Raw genomic sequence first — 26,382 nt, 5'->3', positions numbered from 1 at the left:
CGGAATGGCGGTTTTGGTCAGAGAGGAACTCATTGGGTTCAATTCGAGACAGGCAATTTGATACGGATAAAGTTCGGGAAAGGGAAGCTCGGACCAGGCGAGTTCAGGAGAGGCAACTTCGGATGAGGCGACTTCGGACATGCCGAGTTCGGGTGAGGTAACTTCGGGCGAGGTGAGTTCGGGCGAGGTGAGTTCGGGCGAGGTGAGTTCGGACAAGGTAAGTTCGGACAAGGAGGAGCTCATTGTGTCAAGTGAGTGGGGTTAGACAAGGAAGAATTCAAGGAGTGGAGGACGGGGGGTTGGATCGTTGGACGACGAGGAGCTCAAGAAAAGATAGGACACTAACTCTCACACCCCGAACATGCGTAAGAACTTGATGCGTTCATAGCCACGCACCTAAAACAGGCACGTGGGTTATCATGTTTAGCAGATCTGAACAAATGAGTGGTCCATCACGGCAAATAGCAGATAGACGCACGCATATCTGGATGGATTTGAAAGAGGCCGTGCGCGGGCTTCGTCGCCCTGTATTGAGAAGGAGGACCGCTGCAGAGCCTGTGCACAGGACGTTCTGTCACCAACGGTTGCTCGAGTCGAGCTCTATATCAGCCTGCCCTACATCGCAAGGCTATCCGCGACTGCGGAACAACCGCCAACGAACACTGCAACACACGTACTCAGGGGAGAACCTGTGAGACGTTGGCTATTACCACTGACTAGGACTGGATCGATTGCGCACGCACCTACGAGGGCGCCTAGGTGAGAACCGGTGCTCCGGAAACTAACTGGGTGGTCCTAGGGTTCGCGTTGTATCTAATATTAGGTGCGACCGTACGTGAGTGCTCTGAAGGGCTGAAAGTAGCGTTCGTCGCGGATATGGCGTCAGCGAGGGAACATGAACTGGGAAATATACAGTGCGCACTGTCACCTCATCTTCGCTTCGCGATAGACCTCTGTCGATGCTCCGGGACTTGAAGGGAAGTCTCTACACGAGAAGACTGAACGGAAAAGATGTCCTCGTGCAACTGAACTGACTTGCATAAGAAATTACAGGGGTTGTGCGTGCCGTCGTTGTGCACGCTCCACGAGCGGCAAACCCCTCGAAGATGAAGTTGAGGGAGGTGCGCTTTGAGACGCCGGTCCGAGGAGCTCACGGTTGCGTGATGAGATGATTATAAATATCCTCGTAGTGAGGAAGCTTGGAATTCTTCATGTCGAGCAGTCCGATTTTCTGCGAAATCGGGGAGCCGCGAGATGTTCAGGGCGAGGGACTACGATAGTTAGAGAACTCACATGCATCCCGCTCGACAATCGCTGCATAACCTGGACTAGGGAATGTGTAAGAGCACTCGTGGTCGAAGGTTAGCCCGTATGCATAGCCACAGCGTCAACAATCGTTGTGATCGTCTATCGCAGCTGGGGGATGGCTGTGCTGAGAGCGCGGACGAGAGGGAGATCGCGGTGTCACGAAGTGGGGTGAGCGAGCTGACGAAGAGTTGAAGAAAGAGATCCATGTTCGCAGAGTAATCAGTCACAATTATCATCGCAAGAGTCTATCCCTAACGCACCTCGAGTCGCTTCTCCATTCTGTTTAATGTCGGTTAGCTTTTCGTCGATAGCTTAGATGACATTTGTTAAAGATAAATCAGAAATGTTGCGGCAAGGAAGAATCGATTTATTCGCAAGTGTAGCTGATATATGCACAAATCTCTTTGCAGAATCACATACACGAAATCGCTGTGAGTCCTTGAAAAGTTAGAGTCAAAGGTGGGTGATCGTAAACCAGGAAACGTACGTCTTTATCCCAAGTCCCAACGGCCGATACCCGCCGCACCCGAAACTACAATTGTAATCCAAGAAACTCCTGGGTCGGTGCATATTGGCGATCCTCCCATCAGCGGCGTAGGCGAACTGAAGGCACCCTAGTCAGCCGTAAAACAGGACAAGTGAACGACGTACCTTCCCCCATGGCCAGGAATACTCACCTGGGACCACCCCTGGCACATATGGCGTGGCGGCCGTGGACATGAGGAGTCTCGGAAGCACGTCACGTCGGCGCGTGATCGTGACAGGCGCGAGAGGCCACGGTCCGGCTACTCCGAGTTACCAACGTGCTCACCTCCCCAACACCTGCCCTCAGTGCCCTGCTGCACTCGCCATACCCGCGCAACGACCTTGCAAAGATTTCAAGTTACAGCGTCCAAGGTCCTGGATATCAGATCACCCGGAAGTCCGCAAATGACTACGGATGCCAGAGGTCCCTGGGACCAACTCCGAGGCCGAAAGGTATGCATGATACTGCTCCTGCTATTGCACTAACAGAACGTCCTGCGACACTCCTCGCAACATAACCCTTACCCACTCGAGGGGTTAGCTGGCTTACCCGCGAGAGGTGTAGACACTCCAATTCGTGGCTCGCGTCTCGCTCCGAGTCGGCCTGCAGAGCCGTGACGCCGACTATGGCTACGACGACACCACCCCGATCTCTCCCCTCAGCGAATCCGTTTACGGCGACAGCGAGGACCTCGACTTTCCGCTTCTACCCTCGCCGCCACCATTACCCCGCTCTCCAAGCCTGCGCCCAAGCACGAGCGCAAATACTCATCTCCCTTCCCGCCGAGACGCAGCAGCCTGAGGCCTCCGCGTTGCCGCCGCCCCGCGCCCTCGCCGCCCACGGAAGAAGCCCGTCGCGCAACACACACCGTAGGCTACCCGTATCCCGCTCCGCTCTCACTCGACGAGCTCCCGATGCCGGACCGCGAGGACTAGCCCGGCCGGGCGCTCTTCCGGCTCAAGACAACGGGTGGCACGCGCGAGCCCTTGAAGAAGAATCCCGCGACGGCCTGCCTTTGCCGCAAGCCCAGGATCGCATGTGGGCCGCCTGTCCCTGGGGCTGTGGTGTGCTAGTGCGTGCACAGTATTTTTTTGCGTGGCGTTTGGCATTGCTCGCTTTTCTATTTTTCTCTTTTTGTTTTCTTTTTCAGCTGTTGCTATTGTTGGTGTAGCATGAGCGCGCGGCGGTGTGAGTGTCCGAAGTCGCGCCGGGTCCAGCACAAGCGCAGACCCCGCGCGGTGCACATACAGACCCTCGCGGATACACACAGCAGCAGCAGCAGCAGCAGTAGCTCGGAGACGCTGCCCGGGGTCGTACCGTCGCCCTTTAATCCGCGCGCTGTGCCCATAGACGTTGAGCGGGCCCCCATTCGCTCCGCCTGCCGCGCGCAATCCCGTCTGTTCTCGGTTCTGTCTGCTACCCAGCGCTTTCCGTCGAGCTACCCTTCGCGTGGCGCATTATACCTGACCGTGGTGGCTCCCTCCGATATAAGATTTCTTTCTATGTTCTTTTTTCTTGTGCTTTCGGCGCGCTTGCGCTGTCAGTGTTGTTTTAGTCGCTGTCGATGCTGTACTCGGCTACATTTCTTATGTACGAATTCATGCCCTTTTTATACGACCCACGCCATTGCTCTACCAAGTTTCAACGTCGCCCTCAATGCGTTCCAACGTTCAGTCTTCCACTTTCTGAGAGTCAGAGCTCGGGCATACATCGAGCGCCTTCCGATACCCTCGAACTCGAGCATCCCACCAGCGCAACGCCGGCACCCTTCGATCATTTGCGTCATGCATTCATTCACGTCCTCGGTACGTCCTCGACCGCTGAAGCGGATCCGGGACCTGACCCTAGGTCTGCATACGCATCCGCAGGAACTTACGCAGTCCTCGCCGTACCACTAATCCTCCCAACGGCGCCATCCCATCTCAGATCGAATAACCATGCGTCATTTATTCGTTCTTCACCAAGCACAAGCACCAGGACACCGCGAGTCTGTCGCGTGCACCACGCCATCCCGTATGCGTACGGTGTCATTCACGTCGTCGAGCACTGAGCGCCGAATCGGATATCCGGGACCTCATCCTGCACTTGCACCCGCACCAACTTACACAATCATCGCCGCACAGCCAATCCTCCTGACTGTGCCATCCCGTACGCGCGTGCGTGCGTGCGGCGACACTATTCGATATTCGGCATCTACGTACTCGAGCGCGGTGATCGTGTCACAGAGCGGATTCGACTTGAGGGTCCCTCGTCCTACATTCGCACGCAGTAAGTACTTGCATGAGTCGAACGAAGTAGTACCGCTAATTCTCCAGTGACGACTTAAATACATGAGAGCCCACTGGCCCTCGCCCAGTCAGTGGAAGTACGTACACGTCGCCGTGCCCCCATGCCATCACACGCGCACACGCACCGGAGGCAGTACGGTATTGCCTGCAGAGGCGAACTGCTGGTCTGGCGTGCTTAGGGAGCATAGAAGGCCCGGCGGGGGCACCAATCCTGAGTAGGGGTGCTGTCATTGTGGCAGAATTTGAGTGGCAAGGACAAGAGGAGAGGAGACAGATGGAGAAGAGGAGGAGGGCGGTGAATCTGGTAAGTCGCCCAGTATACAACGAGCACCTGGAGCAGGTCCGAAATCGGTGTTGGTAAACGAATATTATAATATCTTTATCCGAGCGGTCGTAAACACTGCAGCGGTGTCGATGGAAAATAACCTGGAAAGCAGAACGGTGAGACGCGTGCCAATTGTCGTCAGTGAGTAGTCTTGCAAGCCAGCGCGGGAGGGATGGTATTCTACTGGTCAGAGGTGAGTGTTATCAGATCAGTGGCGAACCACATCTGATTCCTGGACAGGTTTTTTTTTTGAATTTTTCCTGCCAGGTTTTGACCTTTGATCTGCCTTCTTTTTGTGGAATTGGCCGTGAGCTGCGGTTGAGGAGTATGAGGCTTTCGGAGCGGCATTGATTACTGATGCGTCGCTGTAGTAATACACATCGTGATTGCGTAGTACATTATTACTGGTCTAGTTTATCACGTACTTACTACAGTGGCAGCCCGGCGTTCCTGACTGGGACCCATGCCGGTAAATACACCACTACAGATCGAGATCGCGTTCGTGATGTAAATGTGCTACGAGCGCTTATTTGGGCTTGACTCCTCGGACCAGTGTTCGCATTCACCCCCAGTGGAAAACGCATATTGTGAGATCGCAGCAAGTCGCACGAGGTCGTGGCTGTGACCAGCTGCGACCAGCTGCGAAAATTTGGACTATATGCGATCTTGCGCGAGCCCAATCAAACGTGGTCGCAGGCTAGCACAGTGCCAAGCAGGAGAATTGAGGCATTTCGCATCTAGTCGAATATTAAGCCGCTGTAAAACATTGTATTGTTGTGATTTAATACACTGTGACTACACTTGACGTCATGTGAGCACCCTCGCCGTCATGCGAGCTCCTGCGACATCGCACGATCTACTTCGGCGTGCTCCACTCACGCCCGCGCCCGCGCCCCCGCTCCCACCCCTGGCCCTGCCCCCGCCCCCGCTCTCACCCCCACTTCTGCCCCCACCCCCGCCGCCGCTGCCGCTGCCGCTCCTGCCCCTGCTCCCGCTCCTGCCCGTACCCCTGCCCTCGCACCTACACACCCCCGCACGCATGCGTGCGCCCATCCCCCTGCCCGCATATGCACCTGCGCACTGGCATGCAACCGCACACATCCGCACTCCCTGTGTTCACCGTCGTCCCCGTTTTCACACCTGGATGCTGCCCAACACCTGTAATATAAGTAGAGTCAGTGAATATGTGTCATAGCATAGATAAAGAGTGAGATAAGGTACCTTTTTCGTGCCCGCGCTGGCAGGGAGCGTCACTTGCCCTGCCTTCTTCTTTCCCGATACCTTCGCAGCCTTCTCAGCTCTCTTTGCAGCAGCTTTCTCTGCCTTCAGTGCAGCGATGGTGGCTGCACTCCTGTCCTCATACATCTGTAATAAAACTGCGATCAGCGCAGATTCAAGCGTTGATATAGATAACTCACCTTCCGTTCCGCTGATTTGAGGGCCTCCCACGCGGATTGGAATTGTTCTTGGGATTCTCCTTCATGAGTCTTGAGCCAGTCTTTTGCAAACAAATTCCTGGAAGCCGACAATAAGCATAAATGATAGAGGGGATGAGACTCACGATGCGGTGCTTGAGCTGTTGGCGAACATCTTGGGCGATTTTTTCTTCTTCTTCGGTTGCATTGTAGGTACCGCTGTACGAACCGAGTCCATCACGATATCGCTGGAAGTAAGTGCTGGAAGTTCGGATGCCGGAGGGATTACAGTAGCAGCAGATGTTGAGGTTGTTGCTGTTTGTGCTGTAGCAGGAGTCATATCGAACATGTCGGCACTTGAATCTAAAGTTCAGCATGAGTTTGCTGTAAAGATGGAATGTACATACAGAGGATCAAGAGGCTGAGTTGAGATGCGACGGCACCCATTACAATGAGAACAACCGGACAATAATATATTTCAAGGACGCACCATTGAGTTTGTCGGGTTTCGAGCTGTGGTCGGGACTAAAGTGCTTGCGATAGGCGTCTGCTGTCGTTCATGGGTGCCAGGGTCCGTATCATCTCGCTGTCCTGAAGCCGTAGTGGGGTCACAAGCAGAGCCGGCAAGTCCAAGACTAGCATCAATATATTCAAGCTCTTCGTCGTTCTCGTTGGCAACAGGTGATCCGGATTCGGCAGGAGTGATAGCGATAGCAGAGATAAGAGCGACAGCACTACTGGAAGACGATTGAACATTCACGGCAGGATTTGCAGACTCTCGAGAGTGTACAGTATCAGGAGTAGGATTAGATATCGATATTGAGTTCGAAGATGGGGTGGAAGAAGACATGGTTGCTTTGACGCGCTTGGTTGGTTGAGAGTCGTCTTTGGAAGAGTCCATGTCTGATGCAGAGCGGGCCTTACATTTCGAATGAGCATGGGAATGAGCACGAGAACGAGACCAAGAGGCAGATTTCATCTCGTCGCCTTTAGACCGAGTAGTGCGCCACTGAGAGTAGGAGTCGATCACAAGGCGTTCGGCTTTCCAGTCTCCATGGCAAAGTCTCAGTTCAGGACAGCGAAGACTCATCTGCTTATAATAGAAAGCTGCGACGTTCGCAGTTTTTGCACCCCAAGTCTCCGGCGCATGGCCCTCGTTCCATAGTTGTGCCCAAATTTCTCTGGCAACGCGCCGAATCTCGCCAGCCCGATTGTCGCTGACGGTTTCACCGTGTTCATCCTCCAGGTACAGTGCCCGGCGTATGGTCTTTTTCTTCTTGGTAGCATTGGGTTTCTTGCTCCGCCAATCTTCGCTTTCTTGCTGTTCATCTGTGCTGTGGTCGGCATTGATACTTTCAGGGATCTGTAGAATTCCTCCCTCCATGATTAGAATCTTCCTATATGTGTTCCACTCATCAAACATCCAGAAACGAACACCCGGATAGTCGCTCTTGCAAAGGGGTGCTCCACCGCTAGTCGAAAAAGACAGAGCGCGTGGTCCTGAGATGTCAGAAGAACCGGGAAAGTTTGATGGCTGAGAGGGTTCGCTGTTCATGAGGAGGACTGCTTGCGGCACGGCTTCAACAAGTTTCGAATATGTCTCCCTGCGGAACAAGGTAATAAGCAGCATATATGCACAAAAAGTGAGAGATAAAACTTCGAACTTACTTTAGAATTTGTTCCCGTGCATTCAGCGCATGTATTTCCATCTTTTGGCGCATATAAGCATCACGCAGGCCAAGATATGCTTGATTTTGAAATTTCAACAGAGTTTCATGGTTTGCGTTGGCGATTGTTTGTGGGACCGCATTACCTGGCATAGATAATGATGGCTTATTTTGTATGGTCAGTAATTTCCAGCTTAATATATAAATACACATACTCTGCGCGAAGAAAACTCCCAACTGGGTGTGTTCTGTCCTTGCGTGGATGGAAAAGGTGTATTTGATCTTGAAGTGTGTCTGCTATGATATATGAGCAGTGTAAAATCGGGATTTACTGGGCCCGAGAGTGTGAATGTGTCTGATGGGCGAGATGAGCCAGGCATGACAGTGATGTCATCGTCATCGCAGTGCTCTTGTGAGTGATACCTAATGGGACTAAGAAGGTGCGGTTGACTGACATTGCAAGGAGAACGTGAATGTGCAGAAAAAGCCGCTGGTATAATGGGCATAATGATCTGGAGTTCTGTTCGACTGGATGCAGGAGGATAATATCGTGGATTGTAGTGGCCTTACTATGACATGCTATGACGCGTTCGAATAGCAGAGTCGCTATCACGTGATCGTTCTTCGCTTGGGTGCTCTGGAGTCACAGAATTCATACTTCGTAGACTGTACTTGCAACTATGCTGTCGTCTACTTCCAGCCACACTGAGGAAGAATCTCTTTTAGAACCTGAAAATCTCTCTTCTCCTGGCATTCATATACCTCCAGTTTTTTGTGCATTTCTTGAGACATTCGAGGCATCATCTCAATACTCCTCTCCCGAGGATCCTACCATGCACCACTATCATTCGTGCCTTCTGGAGCTATCCCGTGTCTGTGAACTCCTGGCTTTCAAACTCGCAGATCAGACTCATAATCTTAACACTCTCGGCTTACTATATTCTGTCGAAATCAGCAAAGGCATCTCTCTTCTGCAGAGTATCCTTCCACCGGCATTCAATCAGCTCACAGAACTACAATCTGGGTGAGTGTGCTCCTTTGTGTCACTCTCAATAACTGACTGACACCTACAAATATGCAGAATTAACAGAGAGCATGCAGTAGGAGTAGTTCTCGCAGCCGAGGAACATGCTCCCGCTCGGGAAAACATCGTAGCCGTAGCCGAGGGAGACAATGTAGCAGCTGTAGCTGAGGGAGACATCGTAGCTGAGAAAGACCTCATACCCCAGGTAGATGCTGTGGCCAAGGAAGACTCCATTGAAGAGGAAGAGACCAAAGCTATCGCACTAGCACCCATCCTACATCTCCTGCCAGCAACTCCACCCCGGCCATCCGGCTGGTTCACACCAGTACCTACGTCTTGTCCTGAAGAGATTGAACTCTGTATATCCGCTCATAGCACACCTTCCGCTAGTTCTCCATTTACTGTTATACCAACTTCTGATCCACTTGAACAAACCCTCACATTTTTCGACTATATCGATTAACCTAATATTTCTCTACTAATTCAATCATTCTCCACTGATTGCAACTTGCCCACCATCAGTCCAACCTCCAAGCCTGTCTTCTCAACAACAAAAAATCGATCTGATCTCTCCGCCTGCTCTCCGGCTCCTGCACCACCATAGAATGGTTCTGGAATCATGCCAACGACTGCAATGATATTCTCAATATCCACAACCATTAGCGCAGCATCCCCTTGAGGATGACACATCCATACGGTGTTGTAGGAGCGCTGCAAGATGATCGCATCTGGCTCAGAATATAAACGTATCACTGCAAGGGCCGAACTTTGTGCGTGACCTGTTTCAGCTTGAAAGTAATACTGAACTTCACCGAAATGAGTTGTCCCATTAATATCGAGCTTAAAAAAGGTCCTCGATGTCAATATATATGATTGCAAGTGGATCGTGCGTACTTTGACATTGCGAGACATGCGCACATTTTCGTCAGTACGTTTGCCCTCGCCATATACCGAACGTGCTATCTGTCCATTCGGTAGGCCCAAACGAGCCCACTTGGCCAGTTTTGGATCCCAATCCTTCGCCGCCATGGATGTGAGTAGCCTGTGGTCTATCATGTACCTCCGAATTGCATTAACTTCTCCTACAGCCCGAATATGCTGTCCTGCCTTTTGCCGAGGATGCCGGAGATTGTACCCACTATTAAGTTGCACCGTCTTTTCATCCTGAGAATTGTCCTTCTCTCCTAGGACACCGAGATGAGGTACCATAATCTTCACCGCATTGACTTGAGAACGCCGTAAACCACGTTGTGATAAATTGGCGTAAGGATTAGATGGCTGTTTGATCTCTTCGCCAAGATTTCCAATCGTGCGCTCCATTTTCCACTGAGTGTAGTAAATAAGTGGACCAAGACGAACTACTTCGGGGCCCAGATGTCCGAGGGTGTGAGTGCAAGGTCGACAGAAATGTAGACGAGAAGGAAGACGTTGGTAATAGAGAAGTTCAAACTCCTCAATGAACTCGAGCATTGTTGTATGTGCAAGCTTGAGCTGTGCAGAAGTGAGCTTGCACTGGTGAAATATCCGAACAGCGAGTACGAGTTTGCAAAAGTTACGCCAATATTTTTCAGGCAGAATCGGTCGCAAGAGAGCCGGGAGAAAGCCATAGACATAATTCAGGAATTCCTTGGCCTTGTATCCACTAGATATCTTCTCTGCAGGATTTCGCGATGGTCGGTCAAATGACCCAGGAAGATACGGGCGTGCATCTGCAACCATCTTGCCATGAATCTGCCAGATCTCACCTACAAGAACTACCCAATCCCACTCTGATTTATCGTCATCTTTGTCGCACTCGAGCATTCCACGGAATAGAGGGATGAGCAGGTCTGGAATATTGAGAGATGCGAGGTGCATGAGATCGAGCACACAGCATGTAGGTGGAAGCAGAATACGAGAGAGGCCGCTGAGAATACTCGGCTTGGCGATACCAGTTTGCTTGCAGTGCGCCTTATATTGAGTATCGTTAGGGGATGTGCGCACGTAAACAAGGTTCTCTGCATACTGCTCCGGAGACAATGGCATGAGAGTACACCAGGAGACATCATCGTGATCACAACCATCAACCTCGTAGTCTACTGGCTTGAGAAGAGCTGGATAATAGTGTGGGCCACCGGCTTTATGACGTCCTTTGAGTGGACAGTAGAGACGACAACCTTGAGCTCCGTGATGACCCACCAGACCATTTACATGAGCCATTCCAGGACCATCAGCCGTCACCATGGCTAGAAATGGATTCGATCGGAAAGTGTGTTCATCTGAAGCATCCCAGATGTAAAGACCATCCTTCTGTAGTGCCATTAGATGCCCAAGGCCAGGAAACAGAAAGGAGTCGAGATTCTTGGGTTTATGCGGACCGGGTATGAAACCACCAGGGAGGACGTGCTTCTTCTTGTAATGAAGCTCCGGTGCTAGATCTAAAACTACCCAGATGTAGATCCAGCAATCCGAGGCCTTGCTTTCATAAAGCTGCGCACCGTCAATCGACATAAGAAGGACCATGTCGTCGGTGCCGATCTGATTCTCGAGAACAGCTTTGAGATAGGCAGATCCGTGGTATATGTCGTCATATTCGTACAGCTGGTTATTATGCTCGCGAAGCCACTCCAGAATCTCATGTGTGCGACGACTACGATGATGCATGGCCGTAGCACCTTCACGAGATCTCCACAGAGCCTGTAACTGAGGACCGACTGGAATGGTGTGAAATTCTTGGCAAGCGATGCGCTTCTTGCCATTGCTCGTAGTATCATAGCGCGGTTCTCCACATGTCGGGCACTGGTCTAGCTCGGCGAATGGACCAGTGTAGGCTAGACATGTGTTGACACACATGTCTTGGATAATGGGGACTACGCCGCTCAGCTCGGCAATCTTGCTCTTCACCTGGTCAAAAGTGAGGATGGTATTCTCGGGGTAATGGTGGAGGATTGCACTGCGCACGGCTGTGTATGTCACTTGTGATGCGTTAGTCACGGAGAGGAATATTTCAATCGATAGCAGCAGATCGGGATCGTCGATATCAAGGGGGGCCTCGATGGGATGGTGGAGGCGATGTATGGTATTAGCATCAAGCCCGCTAGTCTCTAGTGAAGCCTGCTTCAGTAAACGAATAAACTCCTCTGCTATCTTGATCTCCTCTATCGTTGCCGTGCGGTCTGCTTCCAATTCCGTCTCTGGTCCAAGTCCCGAACGTGTGTCGTCTCGCATCTGAGAACTAGATGCGGCATCCTCTGACCCTCGGGTGGCTGCTATGCTCCCAGGATCCATGTCTTCATCCTCATGCTCATCAACATCGGATAGGGTGATGTGATCATGTGCGAGGTGGAGAGTGCATGTAGGTGTAAATTCGGAGGTTTCTGTACTTGGTCCAAGACCAGGAGATTCGCAATCCATATCAGGCCCGGGAAGTTCATCAAACGAAGGTGCGATTGTCGAGCTCTCCATCTGTGTGCAGCCGAAAATATGTCAGGCAGCTTGCTGAAATGTAGGAGCATGGAGACATACCTGTTCCGACATCTCATAGATTTCATTCTCCACACGAGCACATTTTCTCCCTCGCAATTGACTTGTGTTCCCCTTGGAAGGCCATGAAGCGGCATGCGAGAAGATGCGTGTACCAGAGAGGTCTGCTACAAAGTCCACGAATGTTTGGGATGTCTTCGCGCAAAACTCAGCATGCCCATAGTATGTAGCCCGACTAACCACCTTCTGTCGGCCACCACAGTGTTTCTCACAGTCGCACTGATACTGACGTTTGCTTGCAGGCATGATCGCGCAGAAGAGTTCGGTGTGGCAGGCAAAGCGATGATATTCATGTGCGGGAGACAAGTACACTAGTAAGAGCAAATATCGTGTATAGTTAGAGATGCACCAAAGCCAAGTCATATGTGTAGACAAGTTTCAACTGATGGCAGGCCTGGCAGGGACATCGAGCAAAGTGCTACGCAGACAGGATCTCGTACAGGATCGAGGCGCCAAATCACAGGATCTCTCACACGTGTTTGACTAGGTGGGATTTGGTTCGACCTCCTGCAATAGTCCAAGTCAAGCCGCGATCTGGTGCGTCTTGGTTCGTTCTTAGAATATGCGTTTTTCACTGGGATTCACCGGTCGACTGACCTGTCATGACGGGTCATTGACTTTTCACCCACAGTTCCTGACCGGTCAAGGGATGGTCAGCTTACGTGATATGATCAAGAAACTAATTAATGTACTCCAGTACTCAATGTATATACAGTACGTTACAACGAAAAGAAATTTACTAGATACTAGTGTTAACCTCACTACATTTGTCATTCACACGAAGACTCATAGCTCCACCATGCCAACAGAAGCCGAGCAAGTCCGGGTAAACATGTTCTTGAGTAGGATGGCCTCCGAAAATATTAGGATCTTGTCGCAAGGTGCCTGCAAATGAGGCACCAAGGGCATGAAGATTGACTGAGGGGCACCTCGTCGATCACCACTGGTGGTGCCGGAACAATAGCATTGGCGTCGGCATCCACGAAGAGCGAGGTTTACAATGGATGCGAAACACCCGTCCGTGAGTAGGTCCGAGATGTCTGAGTCATCCAACTCGCAGTACTTAATAGCAATCCATCCATATAGAGTAATACACGTGTGTATATCTTTGTCATCTGTCCAGTTGTTGACCGGTCAGTGACCGGTGAAAATGGAAAATTGAGAAATCGTCAATGACCCCGGTCATGACCGTGACTTGTCTTTGCGAACACTGCCTCGGACTCTCCCGCGTATTGTGTACTGACTCTGAGATCTCTCCAGGACCTAGTATAGCCTGCTATTCTGTCGCTGGTTGGCAGTCATTACACGGACGGAGGTGAGTACTGTCCTCTCTCCTATGCCATTCTCCGCCCCTGTGACGCTCTGCTGTAACGGTCGACGCTACATCCGGATCTAGCGGTTCTGTCACATTATGGTGTACTCTCGTTGGCGTGCCGTATAAGGTCGGGTGTGGGATATGTGTATGGAGGAGTCTTTGAAAATCTAAAGAGGTGTGTGAATGGTGAACTTTTTCTCCGAGAGCTTGAGTCAGTAACAGTGCATACGGCTGGCAGCGTTGGCAGTTTGTAATTTTAAGTCTGTCGTACGTAGAAGTTGCGCACTGCCTTAACCCGGGTTCCTTTAATCTATGTCAACGCGAGTGTACCGAACGCTACCCAATGTACTGGTATTCGAAACGTTCCCTGCGACGGCACGCGGGTAAACCTTCGTTATGGTTTTGTTTAATGAGGAGTCCTCAAGGCTTCATTCTTCGTAGTTCATCCCTGTGTTTCGTTCTAATTCCTCCTCCAGACACTTGCATCTCAAGTCGGCATCGTTTCATCTGTCTCCTCCCGCTGGTATGTACCTCGACCCTTCCTGCCAACCGCTGCCCGTTGAGCCTCCAGCGAAGCAGGAGAACTTCCGAACGAGAACATTTGATAGCATTGCAGGGCACGAATCTTCAGAAAGATCGTTGTGACCGAGAATAAGACACCGCACATGCATCTGATATAAGTCGCGCTTATCCGAGGTGCTCATATTAGCGTTTATGCCCCCGTTTCTCTCCGTCTCATCACGCGCCTTGCTGATCTGATGTTCTACCCCCGCAGAGTGCACTGGTATAATCCCGATACTAAGACTCCGGCACAGAAGACACTCGAAGGCAACGGCTTTCTCATCGCGATCTCAACAGCACGCTTGCCGCACGAAAGCTGACTCGTGATCGCAGTCGAAAAATGTCGTTCGACTTCCTCCGATTCCTCCTGATACGAAGCGTCGTCGTATTTCTGTAAGCAGAATTCGGATGCTAATGGATCGGCCCAGCATCCTTGCAGCGGATCTTGAAGTCAATTCGTCGTTCTCAAGATAATGATGAAAGGTAAAGGATGGTATGTACCATGCTGACCATTCGCACATCTGTGAGGTCGTTGGTCACAGTGGACAAGTGTCCACGTCTGCAGCTTAGGTATCAAAAGTGCGCTTATCTCCATCAATGCGGTACCTATGCCGCCTGGCTTCCGGCTGCCAAAGGACCATGGCAAACATTTACTACGAGCAGATATTGTTTTCGGGTATGGTCGCTCAAACTCAGGCGGTGAGTCCTTCACAGCTGCAATGACTCCTAAGGCTTATTTTGATCCAAGATTGAAGACTACCGAAGGTCTGTCATACAGCTGGACCAACAGCTTATGGCGCGCATTTTTGCAGTGAAGAAGTTCATCGTGTATTCGTGTTCTTCTTCTGGCTCATAAGTTGACTCAGGTCTTCATTCAGACTACTGCACAGTAAGAGCTGGTCCTGCACCAATATTGACATCACCCGACTTCTTTCGCCGCGCATCTTCTCTCCACAAGTTCTGCATACCCTTCCCTCTCAATTCGCGGAATACAACTGCATTACTGTCGGCGTACCACTTCACGGCGTTCCCTCGAGCGCAGCGATATACCCGAGAGTGTCTGAGGCCAGGTAATCCATGCAAGTAACTTGGAGACTGAGATTCCACCGTCGGACCTCGTTGTATCGCAAACCCCTTTGATAGGCATTCTGTCTATCGCTTTCAGCTTCTTCACTTGTTCTCGTTGCCACTAAGTTCATTTGGAGAGCTGGGACTAGATTAAAATCCCGTGCTTCAGCCCGACATTGTACAGGTACTACGGCTTCAGTGCTGGCTGCAAGGCCACTCTGCGACCTCGAGCAGCGCAAGTATGCGGAGGTGGATACAGTTACACTGTGTTGTGTGAGGTGAATTTAGATCTGCATGCTGTCGGTTTACTGTCATCATAGTACAAACCATGTTGTTCTCACACAGGGGAAGTCATTCAGCTGTATGGTTGTTGGATATTCTCGAAACGAAAATAAGGGCAGATGAGTTATACAAAGCAGTCGTATGTACTTCAACTTCTAATGTGATATGAAAACCATTTCCCCCAGACAGTAGTATGGCTCTGTGCACCTCACAGACCACCAGTGACACCCTTGCAATGGTTCATGTGCCTCCAAAGCGAATCCAACCTCGAAAAGGTCCTTCTGCACTTGTCACACATCATAGTTGCAGGCCGCAAATGGGTCGATGCTACGTGTATGCCGTAGCTGCCCTGCATCATCCGACGTCCGCATAGTCCTTGCTCGGTGTTCCACCTACACTCCCCAGGGCGCTCCCGAACCCAGATTCCATTGCCGTGTTTTGCTCGAATATGACGTTGTATGCCGCCTGGGGAGATATCGTTCAACTGGATGCCACACTCCCCCCAGTGGCAACGTGGAGGCAGATCATTAGCGAACACCACAATCACACGGACACCTCGCCGTCGCAAGGCATCCAGACTGCCCGAAATGCACCGCTTCTCTTGCTCGGTAAAGATTCTGTCTTGAATCGCCAGCTCGAACTTCCGTAGTGTGATAAACTGCTGCTCGTCCAGGATACGGGCCGCACTCTCCCACTTGCGTTCCGCTTTTCCTAGATACATCACTATGCTGAGTTCATGGAGGCGGCAATTTGGTGAAATGATGTGCAGGATCTCTGCCAAAGACATCCCATGCACCCACCGCAAATTGAGGTTGCGAAGTCCAGTGAAACGGCCGACATACAAGTCCTGCACTGTGGATGATATTATGTCTCAGGATGCCACTGTAATGTAGGTTATAATACTCACCATCAGAGGCAGTCAGCGCATACAGAGCTAAATATAGAGACTCCAGACTAGTTCCGACGTGTTGGAGTAAGTTTGTCAGAGGAGCTGAAGTTTTGCGGGAAAAATTATTCACGGCTAGTGACTGTAGACTCCGGATGGATGCTGGCATCAATACCAGCCATTCGAGAAGTGCGGCTTGTAAACTTAGTGATCGTTTGTAACCATGATCACAGAAGAGGGAAATTCTGGTGAGTGCAGAAAATCGCGATGTCGCAGTAGTAATTGGGAATGCCTCAGATGTCTTCATTGATAAATTCTTCACCCCTAGCATCTGCAGCCGAGGTAGTGCACAGATAAGACGTTGAAATTGGCAGAAATTGCGGAATTTGCAGTCAGATAATGTCAGCTTGGTAATGCATCCAAGCTGAGTGAAGCCAATTAGCAGTATGTGTCGATGCATAACAACTGCATCCCATCTGATGTATCGGATATGCAACTCCTGGACTGCTGAGAATGCTCGTCCAAGGACAAAGGGTAATCGATGGACCCATGCAGGCTTTGAATCCTCCAGATGCAGTGTGCGCACCGATCGCAGACTACATGCCATATGCAGGATCCTTGATGCCCGCACAAGGGCTTCGAAGTGCTTGTTGGATTGCACACTTTGTCTAGAGCCATAAAGACGATAACGGCTAGCTGGGAACCATGCACGACAAACAAGAGCACAGCTGTACAGCGTCTGCTGATCGGGGAAGCTGAAATCTGGCTTGCCGCCCACAAAGTCAAGTATGCAGTCCATCAGCTCGGGGGGGAGCCTTGGTATCTTGATGTACTATGGATGAGAATGTTGATCATCACACAGACAGCAGTCAATACTCGGATCGGGGAATAAGATTTAGGTGGCGTACCGGTATGCATTCCCAGATTGCAGCCTCCCAATGTTCAAGGTACCGTTTGTACATACTACGAGGATGAACATCTTTCTGAACTAGAGGATGTGGGACAACGTGTCATGTCAGTCATACCCTTCAAGAATTTAGGAATAGGGACCTACTGGGCGAGGCGAATTTGGGCAAGGCAGGTTCAGCCAGGGAGGAACTCATCGGGTTGAATTCGGGATAGGCAAATTCATACGAGGGAAGTTTGGGAAAGGGGAGCTCGGACCAGGTGAGTTCGGGCGAGGTCAGTGCAGGAGAGGCAAATTCGGATGGGGCGAGTTCGGACACGGTGAGTTCGGGCAAAGCGAGTTCGGACCAGGAGCTCATTGTGTCGAGTGAGGGGGTTTAGATGAGGAAGAACTCGAGAAGTGAAGGAAGGGGGGTTGGACGACAAACTCAAGAAAAGACAAGGTATCAACTCACGTGCCTCGAACATGCATACTTGGTGTGTTGATAGCCATGCATCAAAAGCACGCGCATAGGCTATCATGTATGGAAGCGATGGAATCGGAGTGGTGCCATCCAAGCCCAGAGGAACGGGACACGACGAAACATGCTTCCTACATGATGAACCTTAACAAATGGGTGGTCTATCACGGCAAATAGCAGATAGATGCACGCATATCTGTATAAATTTGAAAGAGGCCATGCGCGTGCTCCATCGACTTGTATTGAGAAGGACTGCTGCAGAGCCGGAGCACAGGACGTGCTGCTACGAACAGTTCCTCGAGCTCCTTATCAGCCTGCCCTACACCGCAAGGCTGTCCGCGACTGCGGAACAAACACTAACGGATACCACACACACCTACCCGGGGAAGAACCTATGAGACATCGGCTATTACCGCTGACTGGGACTGGATCGATTGCACACCGGCGAGGGTGTGTAGGTGAGAACCCGTGCTCCGGAAATTAACTGGGTGGTCCTAGGGTTCGCGTTATATCTAATATTGGATGCAACCGTGCATGAGTGCGCTGAACAACGAAGCCCTGCAGGCAATGTTCGTCGCAGATATGGCGTCAGCGAGGGGATCATGAACTGGAAAACATGCAGTGAACGTTGAGTGCGCACTGACACCATCGTCTTCGCTTCGCGATAGACCTATGCCCATACTCCGGGACCTACAAGGTGATCTCTACACAAGGTGACTGAGCGGAGGAGAGGTCCTCGTGCAACTGAAACCTTTTGCACAAGAATGTGCAGGGGGTGCGCCTGCTGTCACTATTCGCGCTCGACGAGTGGCTAACCTTTCGAAGATGAAGGAGAGGGATTGTATGCTTTGAGATGCCGGTCCGTGGAGCTCACGTTGTGTGCTGACATGACGAGAGATCTACGGCGTGTCGAGTAATCCCATTTTCTGGGAAATTGGGGGAGCCGTGAGATGTTAAGGGGGAGGGACTACAATAGTTAGAGAACTCACATGTATCCCGCTCGACAATCGCTGCATAACCGGAACGCGTAAGAGCGGCCGTAATCGAAGGTTAGCTCGTACACATAGCCATCGCTCACTGCGCAAAGCGTCCGCGAGCCTCGCGATCGTAGCTGGAACGGTTGTGCTGAAAGTGAGGACGAAAGGAAAATCTCGGTGTCGGCGAAGTGTCCCCGATAGTATAGGCGAACGGACAAGGAATTGGAATGAAGGTCTTGCGTGCAGCGTATAAGTCACAATTATCATAACAAGAGTCGAAAAATATCTTTCCATGACGCACTTCGGGTTGCTTCCTCCGGTCCGTTCAACATCAGCATTGGGTCAAGGGCATAGCTAGATGGTATTCATGAAGGAGAGAGAATAGGAATAGCGCAACGAGGGAGAATCGATGTATTCACAAGTCTAGCTGATATATGCACAAATCTCTTGCAGAATCACATACACGAAATTGCTGTCACTGAGTCCTTGAAAAGGTAGAGTCAAAGACGGGTGATCGTAAACCAGGAAACGTACGTCTTTATCCCAAGTCCCAATGGCTGATACCTTCCCTCTGCGCCGCACTCGAAACTACAATTGTAGTCCAAGAAACTCCTGGGTCAGTGCGTATTGGCGATCCTCCCGTCAGCGGTGTAGGCGAACTGAGGGCACCCTAGTCAGCCATAAAACAGGACAAGCTTTGAACGATGCACCTTCCCCCATGGCCAGGAATACTCACCTGGGACACATACAGCGTGCCGTGAGGAGTCTCGGAAGCACGTCACGTCGCACGTGATCGTGACAGACACGAGATGCCACGGTCCGGCTACTCCGAGTCACCGTGCTTACCTCCCCATCACCTTCCTCCGCCAGATTGACGGTCCTGTCACGCCGGTCACGCGCGGAATTACAGTCCGTTTACAGTCCCTCCTGCCTAATCCGTCCACGCGCGTCGCCTGACCGAGCGCCGGCGCGAGTCCCCAGCCAGCCTCGCTGAACGGAAGGAAAACGGACGTCGGACATGAGAGGACATGCGAGCGCCGCACGCGAAGGTCGCGGTGCGTCCGCGAAGGTCGGTTAGCCAGACTGCATGCTCCCCATTCGGCGCGATGCAGTAGATAAGGCCCCAACAGGGCGGTGCATAGGATTAGCGAGAGTACTACAAGTAGACAAATATACACGTAGTAGACTAGGTACGAAATAAACTCACGGAATCATAAGCTAGTAGGAAACATTTCCGCGGTGGAAAGGAGTGGAGAGCCGCTGTACGAGAGACGAACAGCACGTGACATTGCGTCGTGAAATGACGGTGAGTGGGAGTCAGAAAGCCGCCGCCGCAACCGACCACTCAGGCGGCGGCACGCGCGTTCGCGCCCATGTTCGTGCTGCTGCTTGCAGAGGGCATCGACATGACCTGCATCAATGCCCAGCTGTGCGCGATCTCCGGGCTGTTCTTCAGGAGAGACCTCCAATGCTTCGCGATGTCGGCGTCCTTTGAGTGCGTGTACCACACGCCACGCTTGTGGTATCAGAATGCACCATTCGCATCCGCTCGTTCAAGATTCCCATCGAAATACGAGCGAGCGGCGGCAGCATTGCAAGCACTCCGATCCGCCCGTCTTGCCTTGAGCTTGTCGAGGATTTGCTGATAGCGCAGCCGCTCTCCATTCTCGTTGCTGTAGACGTCCCAGAATGCGTCGTCGGAGCCGAGCTCATCACGCTCCTCGACAATAAACTTCCGAAAGGGGTCAGTGGAGGAAGAGGGATAAGTGGGAATGCAACATACCTTCCAGTTCCCCCATTTCATCCTCACTCGGCCCCATGCCTTCTCCTTGCCAGGCACACTGCTCTTCTTCTTGTAGAAGAGGTCCCAGTACTTGATGGGGATACTGCATCCGGTGTTGATGGGAATTCGGAGCACGGTGGAGGAGTGCCACTCTCGGAAGAGCCTCGGAATGTCATCGGAGAAGTGGATACTGGGCGGATCCGGCACTTGAGTCTTGTCGAATGCGAAGTCTTCGCCACCAAGATTGACAACCTTGCAATTCTGAGAAAGTGCGGCTTGAGGAGTTGCGGAGGGAGCCGGCAGAGGAGTAAGATTGGAGGCATAAAGGGGCGCAGAACTTGGATTCCATGGAATTGTCGGCTGCTGAATGTTAACGACCGGTCTGGAAGGGACGAGAATGGGAGCATGGCAGACAGGAAGAGTCTGCACATGCGGCGGAGCAGGGGGGATCCTTGTACCAATCACGTTTGCAATTTTGCCCAACATGGATCGCTCGAACCGGTGAAACTCACGCCGGACCTGTCTGATAGGAACCAGCTGCACACAATTGGCAACTTGGGTTCAGCACAGCGGTACAGTATCATGATTTCGAAGGGAGAACCTACCTGGTGCTCCTGTTCTATGCCCTCTATGCCCTCTATCTCGACGTCATCAACATCCTGTGGGCTCTCGTTATTTCTTGCAACAGTTGAGCCCTCCCTGGCTGACGGTGCAACCGGTCGTGCGGAATCTAGACTAGGGGTTGCGGCACGCTCTCATTCTTGTCTTCTGCTGGTGGCAGTGTCCCCAAGCACAGCATCAGACTGCAAGATTGCGGCGTTAGTTCATTATCACGAGCCGAAAGTCTGCAACGTACCCAAGTGTCATTATGCGCAACGACAGAGTGCTGCAAAGGCTGAGGTATGCATATATCTCCACTTCTCTTACTCGGATACTCCACGACAGGTTCCCTCTCTCCGAAGAGGGTCACGATCCGCTTCGAGGAGTGTTTGTTCACTCGGGAGCCTGTGTAGTCACCCCTCTTGCGCTTCCGACTTGCCTGAAACAACCTGCACGAAAAGATCAGTCACATAGACAGTGCTGCAGATCGAGATTCAGGACTCACCCCGCCCATTGCTCGGGATCATTGGCAAAGTCTCAGAGACGGGTTCGAAGCACTCTTCTGTTCCCACTCACTGGCAGCCCATACTGTGCAAGATGCTGTTTCAAAATCTTGTTGGTAGGTGTGTTACCGGTGCTGGTGGGTATTTATAGCTGCTAAATCTCTCGGAAATTTGTTGATTCCGTCATGTACTCACATAGTGACCTCGGTCAGCTGGAGTTGATGGTCTCCTTCTCGGAGAGTCTGCCCAGGCAGCGGCAGCTTCAAAATCTCGGTCTCGGGTTCTGATTCATGAGAATGAGTGGAAGAATTTTTATTAGTATGGGGAGCCATATTGTAGAGTGGTACGAGCCATGGAACAAAACTGATCCATGTGCGTGCAGTCGATCATATGTATGGCGATCGGTCTGCACTGTCAGAGCCGACCCACCTTGTTCAGCTACATACAACTCATAACTATCTTACATCTGACAGCAGCAGTTCATCCCTCACCTCATGGATCCACAGCATCTTCAGCAGCTGCCTGGTGCTGCAGCATGCCTACTGGAGGCTCAGATGGTCTGCTTCCAAGAAGTAGTTGATGAGCAGATTGAGGAGCAAGAGTCCATGGAGCAAGCTATGGATGTTGACAATCGTCTGGATGCTGACTCTCATTATCTGCGAGAGCCCGATCCTGTTCACAAGAAACAGAAGCTATCTGCTAGCAAGGAGAATCTCGTTGAGAATCTGAAAAAGGCTTCTGCTCATGTTATTTTGGAAAACACACAGAACGAGTACCGAAGGTGAGTCTCATGTGACTCGAAGATCAAGATCCTGGACTCATATTTCCTCTGCAGAAATTGGACACAGTTCACCGAGTTCTGTGCTGAACTTGGGTATGTTGAGGAGCCCGAAGATGTTGACAATCTGTACCCGAACATTCCGAGTGATTTTCCAATGTGGATTGCTATCTGGATCATGAATAAGTAAGTGAACTACACTCATCCACTGAGCATTGAAGGGACCAAGATCGTTGCCAACAATTTCAGGGCAGACGAGTTGGATGTGCGCACTGGAAAACTGAAGGACCCGTCCATTGCCCGTGTTACCTATGGAACTGCTCAGAAGATGCGTGCTGCCATCAGTCATAAGTTCGGACACCATTATGGGCTGGGTACTCAGCAGTGGATTGAGAATCCACTCAAGCCGGGAGAGTACACTGGGAATCCATCATTGTCTGTGATCGTCTCGCAGTACATGGTCAGTCTGCGATGGCATAAGGTGTGTACTCCACGTCAACATGTACCCAGTGCTGAGACCATAGCTATACACAGATTCGTGGAGGGGAGATTGTGATGAGCGCACGTGCTATTGACCAAGAGACGATGAGGATGCTGTGGGCCTTCAATATTGAGTTCCCACAAGAGCAGTATGCACCTGTGAGCTGAAAACGAAAGGCGGAGCAACCCGAGCAGTGGGCTGGATGGAGGGTGAGGCAAATGCTGCACCTTCTCTATGTTGTCTCCATGCTGTGTCTTCTGCAGTATGACGAGGCACTCAGGATCATGTGGAGTGATGTACATCTTGAGACATGTGACGGCACCTCTCGTGTGCGTCTTGACCTTCCCTTTTGCAAGACAGCTCAAAATGGAGGTGAGCAGCTTACTTGTGTTCTGCACTGTTTGATGTGGTTTGATAGTAGTAATCAGGCATCGCACCCTTCTATTTGTATCCGGATACAACACGGCCCTGGATGTGTCCAGTGCAAGCATTCGCACAGTGGTGGGTGATATGTAGGGAACTAGGCATTGAGCCACAGGGTTATGTCTTCTGCAAGCGCATTGGGCAGGATGGGGTGAGTGTCAATGCAGGTGATGCAATGGTCAGTGTTTCCATCTTCAATCATGTTGGGCAGACTTACTGGTATGGCATTTATCTTAGTCAAATGATGCCTTCCTCGAGTGCTTCCGCAACAACCTCTGTGACATCAAGGTTGATCCTCGACCATATGGCACACATTCATTTCGCTGTGGTGGTTGCCAGTACCTTGCAATGGTGCTCCGCTGGCCACTGCAGCACATCTGCACCTGGGATGGATGGGCAGAAGACTTTGACAACCCGGGAACAATATTCAAATACCTCCTGTCTTGGACTGACACTCCGATGCTCGAGCGTCAAACTATTTCAATCCAAAACGTGCGGAGAGCGATCCTTGCACAGCCTGTGGTCGCACCTGTCCATGCGCTTAACACAGTGCAGTCAAGGGTGCCAACAGACATGCAGCTGTGTTTGTGCATTCAAAAGGAAAAGAGATATTTTATTTTATTTGTTCTGGCCCAACTGGCATAACTGTACAATACGAAAGCTTTCAGCTATAATACATAATCAATCACCATGCAGATACTAGTACAGTGGGAAGAAGAAGCATCAATTATCATCAATGGTGAGATCAATAACAACTGGGTCATCCATTATCAGAGAGATGACTTCCTGCTGCTCCACATCATCATCATCATCATCACTGGTGGTCAGGTTGATGACATCAGAGAATGTTGATGGGTCTACGCCACAGGAACAGGCACGCGCATGATGAACTATTGTCGAAGGAACCCAGAGCTTCAGAGGCCTCGCACTGTAGTTCAGTTGTTGCGTGCCCGACGGGTGAGGAGACAGTCGTACACCAAAGAGGTTGGAGATGGCAATGTCAGCAGAACTGCAGTCGATTGCTATCACACGGACATTATCCTGGTCCGTGGAGTGATCAGGTTGCAGCCAGACCTCCAACGGTGGTGCTGCGAGAGTGGAGTGTGCACCCTATGTAGAGGAGGCGTCAGAAAATGTCCACTCTTATAGACTCCCGCTCACCTGTTTCTGGTGTCGCCGGTCATAGGCGACTGCTTCAGCGACAAGGAGTTTGAGGGCCATACCAGGCCACAGCCACTCGCGGACATGCTTGATGATCCCCGACTTTGTTCTCCAGCCAAAGTGCAGCTCGCAGAAGGTGCTGAGCTTTGCCAGGTCAACAGGCAGGGGATGAGCTGGGAGGTGCGGGATATTTGCTGATGTTGAGGGGCTGAGGTATGCTCGGAGCACAGCGACATCAGGGAACAAGTCAGGGACTGAGTTTGACAGTGCGATGTGATGGTGGCCAAGGTGATTGTCGGGATCAGTGCTAAGGATGGACCGCAGCCTGTCACGCCAACCAGACAGGAATGCGGACAGTTCGGTCTTGTTGTTGCCGAGCACCATGGCAGCATCACAGAGCGACTCGCCAAGTCCATAGCGCATGATTGCGAGGGCAGTCTGAGGCCCGCATCGACGCAAGCCATTCTAAATGGACACACAGAGAGTGTGGATGGTCAGATGTAAGGCGAAACACATGAGCATCGCCATACTCACCTCATCATAGTCACCTCTGCAGAGAAGTGCGACAAGGACCAGGCCGCCGCGCGAGAGCGAAATCGCGCTGTGTGCATTGATAGTGCATTGCTAAAAGGCATGCACCTCATCCTCCGCGTCCACTTTGTAACTGGAAGAGGGACCGATTAGGGTAAAATCGGCCGCAGGTGGGAAGGTGAGACTCACTTTCTGATCACGGTGCGGGCGCCAAAAATGAGTGCATCGCTATCGTCCGTCAGAATGGCGTCGACAATGCCGAGCTGGTTCAGCTTAGCCAGCTCAGCCTCAGCTTCACCAGGGGCCTGGGCAGAAAACAGTGCGAGGGTCAGTAGTGCCAGCGCGGAGAGCACAAAATACATACCATGCGCCACTCGTACCCAAATGCATCGAGGAGCTTCTGTGTGTTTCCGACCATCCAGTGCATCCCGACGACCTTGCGGGAGCATTTGTGTGCAGGTCGGCCCGGTCCATCGAAGACGAAAAGGGGGCGCACGGGTAGCTTGAGCAGTCTTGCGAGGCGGTGGAGCAGGCTGCGCAACTCCAGGTTTTCACTTGAGTTGGCGTGCCTGGCCACGAACTGTTCCTGAAGTTGATGGAACCAGATGCTACCGGCAACCTCGTGTGAGATACCCACTCACATTTGAGCATGGGGAGGGACATACCTTGTGTCAATACCAAGCCGATACAGCCGCTCGCCGGGACGGCCTTCGAATCTGTCACGCAAGGCGAGCAGCTTGAGGGATGTTTCCTCTCGAGTGGGCTTCAGAAGCTGGGCAACACGGACGCATGTGTGAGATCGCGTTGCTACCAAGGTACAGCGATGGACGTACCTCCCAAAGGCCATTCACGCCCATGTTGAGCACGTTCCCACGAGACTCAAGTCGTTGTCGGAGGCAGGTGCGTCGGCACGGTGAGGACAGGTCGAGGACCCGGTTGAGGTGACAGCGCGCAGCGCGGGGCGGTGCTCGAGACTGGGCAGGGCAGCGGGAGCCTCATCGATGAGCACGCGAAAGACGAGTAAAAATAGATGGGTACGCGGCATCGTTGCTGCATAGGGCGATGCGTAGAGAGTCCAGCCTGCAGGAGACGGCGAGGGGACAGCGGCACCGCTGGTGGGAGGTAGCGCCGGGAGTTGATGCCGGGGAGCTCGCCGAGGGGATGTAAATTTGTGGACTGTAAATCTGTCGGTCAGTCGCGCGTTCGTGGGGGGCCGCAGCGTGATTCCCCGCGAGATTCAGCCCCCAGCCCAGCTTGCTTCGGGTCGCCAGATTTACAGTCCTGGCGGGCACGTTTACAGTCCAGCGGGGCGCTTGCGGGGCCTCCCCCTTTGGGCGATGCCAACACCAGGGCGCTTGTCTTGTTCTCCCTGACCCTCCCTACTGGACGCGCCCCTCCTTCCTGGCCCTCCCTTGCCCGGAAAAAGGACGGATATATTCGACGTGCACACCGCGCGCCCTCCCGCCGTGGTCTCTTTTTGCTGCTCCCTCTCGTGCACCCCTCACGCCCTGCCCTTCATGTCGCGGCCTCCAGTTCACGGGGTCCTTCTCGGCGCCGTTCGGCTTGTTCGGCTCACGCGTGACGTTTCCAG

At 51.9% G+C, this 26,382-nt stretch overlaps 11 protein-coding genes across 11 annotated transcripts; 3 read left to right on the top strand and 8 right to left on the bottom strand.

The window, feature by feature from the left end:
- Positions 1 to 1,634: 1,634 nt before the first annotated feature.
- SCP_0705790 (hypothetical protein) lies at positions 1,635 to 2,028 on the bottom strand (the record flags this gene model as incomplete). The annotated part of the gene is made up of 3 exons (XM_027760504.1): positions 1,635 to 1,737; positions 1,796 to 1,911; positions 1,960 to 2,028. 3 exons carry the CDS (start codon positions 2,026 to 2,028, stop codon positions 1,635 to 1,637), a joined length of 288 nt encoding a protein of 95 aa, XP_027616305.1.
- A 431-nt stretch (positions 2,029 to 2,459) lies between these two features.
- On the top strand, positions 2,460 to 3,884 carry SCP_0705780 (hypothetical protein; the record flags this gene model as incomplete). Its single annotated transcript, XM_027760503.1, has 2 exons — positions 2,460 to 2,872; positions 3,509 to 3,884. The coding sequence occupies 2 exons, from the start codon at positions 2,460 to 2,462 to the stop codon at positions 3,882 to 3,884; spliced, it is 789 nt and encodes a 262-aa protein (XP_027616304.1).
- A 1,697-nt stretch (positions 3,885 to 5,581) lies between these two features.
- Positions 5,582 to 7,571, bottom strand: SCP_0705770 (hypothetical protein; the record flags this gene model as incomplete). The annotated part of the gene is made up of 7 exons (XM_027760502.1): positions 5,582 to 5,605; positions 5,669 to 5,812; positions 5,866 to 5,962; positions 6,009 to 6,218; positions 6,270 to 6,283; positions 6,353 to 7,466; positions 7,531 to 7,571. 7 exons carry the CDS (start codon positions 7,569 to 7,571, stop codon positions 5,582 to 5,584), a joined length of 1,644 nt encoding a protein of 547 aa, XP_027616303.1.
- A 638-nt stretch (positions 7,572 to 8,209) lies between these two features.
- SCP_0705760 (hypothetical protein) lies at positions 8,210 to 9,016 on the top strand (the record flags this gene model as incomplete). The annotated part of the gene is made up of 2 exons (XM_027760501.1): positions 8,210 to 8,553; positions 8,611 to 9,016. 2 exons carry the CDS (start codon positions 8,210 to 8,212, stop codon positions 9,014 to 9,016), a joined length of 750 nt encoding a protein of 249 aa, XP_027616302.1.
- A 20-nt stretch (positions 9,017 to 9,036) lies between these two features.
- On the bottom strand, positions 9,037 to 12,069 carry SCP_0705750 (hypothetical protein; the record flags this gene model as incomplete). Its single annotated transcript, XM_027760500.1, has 3 exons — positions 9,037 to 9,393; positions 9,448 to 11,997; positions 12,058 to 12,069. The coding sequence occupies 3 exons, from the start codon at positions 12,067 to 12,069 to the stop codon at positions 9,037 to 9,039; spliced, it is 2,919 nt and encodes a 972-aa protein (XP_027616301.1).
- Positions 12,070 to 16,783: 4,714 nt separating this feature from the next.
- On the bottom strand, positions 16,784 to 17,452 carry SCP_0705740 (hypothetical protein; the record flags this gene model as incomplete). The annotated part of the gene is made up of 4 exons (XM_027760499.1): positions 16,784 to 16,849; positions 16,906 to 17,019; positions 17,096 to 17,175; positions 17,242 to 17,452. The coding sequence occupies 4 exons, from the start codon at positions 17,450 to 17,452 to the stop codon at positions 16,784 to 16,786; spliced, it is 471 nt and encodes a 156-aa protein (XP_027616300.1).
- Positions 17,453 to 20,056: 2,604 nt separating this feature from the next.
- SCP_0705730 (hypothetical protein) lies at positions 20,057 to 20,800 on the bottom strand (the record flags this gene model as incomplete). The annotated part of the gene is made up of 2 exons (XM_027760498.1): positions 20,057 to 20,263; positions 20,315 to 20,800. 2 exons carry the CDS (start codon positions 20,798 to 20,800, stop codon positions 20,057 to 20,059), a joined length of 693 nt encoding a protein of 230 aa, XP_027616299.1.
- Positions 20,801 to 21,069: 269 nt separating this feature from the next.
- SCP_0705720 (hypothetical protein) lies at positions 21,070 to 21,428 on the bottom strand (the record flags this gene model as incomplete). The annotated part of the gene is made up of 3 exons (XM_027760497.1): positions 21,070 to 21,117; positions 21,171 to 21,353; positions 21,420 to 21,428. The coding sequence occupies 3 exons, from the start codon at positions 21,426 to 21,428 to the stop codon at positions 21,070 to 21,072; spliced, it is 240 nt and encodes a 79-aa protein (XP_027616298.1).
- A 483-nt stretch (positions 21,429 to 21,911) lies between these two features.
- Positions 21,912 to 22,843, top strand: SCP_0705710 (hypothetical protein; the record flags this gene model as incomplete). The annotated part of the gene is made up of 4 exons (XM_027760496.1): positions 21,912 to 22,198; positions 22,253 to 22,381; positions 22,445 to 22,676; positions 22,730 to 22,843. 4 exons carry the CDS (start codon positions 21,912 to 21,914, stop codon positions 22,841 to 22,843), a joined length of 762 nt encoding a protein of 253 aa, XP_027616297.1.
- A 979-nt stretch (positions 22,844 to 23,822) lies between these two features.
- SCP_0705700 (Flap endonuclease GEN 1) lies at positions 23,823 to 24,683 on the bottom strand (the record flags this gene model as incomplete). Its single annotated transcript, XM_027760495.1, has 2 exons — positions 23,823 to 24,209; positions 24,261 to 24,683. The coding sequence occupies 2 exons, from the start codon at positions 24,681 to 24,683 to the stop codon at positions 23,823 to 23,825; spliced, it is 810 nt and encodes a 269-aa protein (XP_027616296.1).
- Positions 24,684 to 24,884: 201 nt separating this feature from the next.
- SCP_0705690 (hypothetical protein) lies at positions 24,885 to 25,648 on the bottom strand (the record flags this gene model as incomplete). The annotated part of the gene is made up of 5 exons (XM_027760494.1): positions 24,885 to 24,924; positions 24,981 to 25,096; positions 25,156 to 25,399; positions 25,457 to 25,563; positions 25,625 to 25,648. 5 exons carry the CDS (start codon positions 25,646 to 25,648, stop codon positions 24,885 to 24,887), a joined length of 531 nt encoding a protein of 176 aa, XP_027616295.1.
- Positions 25,649 to 26,382: the final 734 nt, after the last annotated feature.

This window comes from Sparassis crispa (assembly GCF_003851025.1).
Source record: "Sparassis crispa DNA, contig_000006F, whole genome shotgun sequence".
Classification (NCBI taxonomy): Eukaryota; Fungi; Basidiomycota; class Agaricomycetes; order Polyporales; family Sparassidaceae; genus Sparassis; species Sparassis crispa.
Note: the sequence above shows the minus strand (reverse complement) of the source record. Positions and strands in the feature narration are given on the sequence as shown.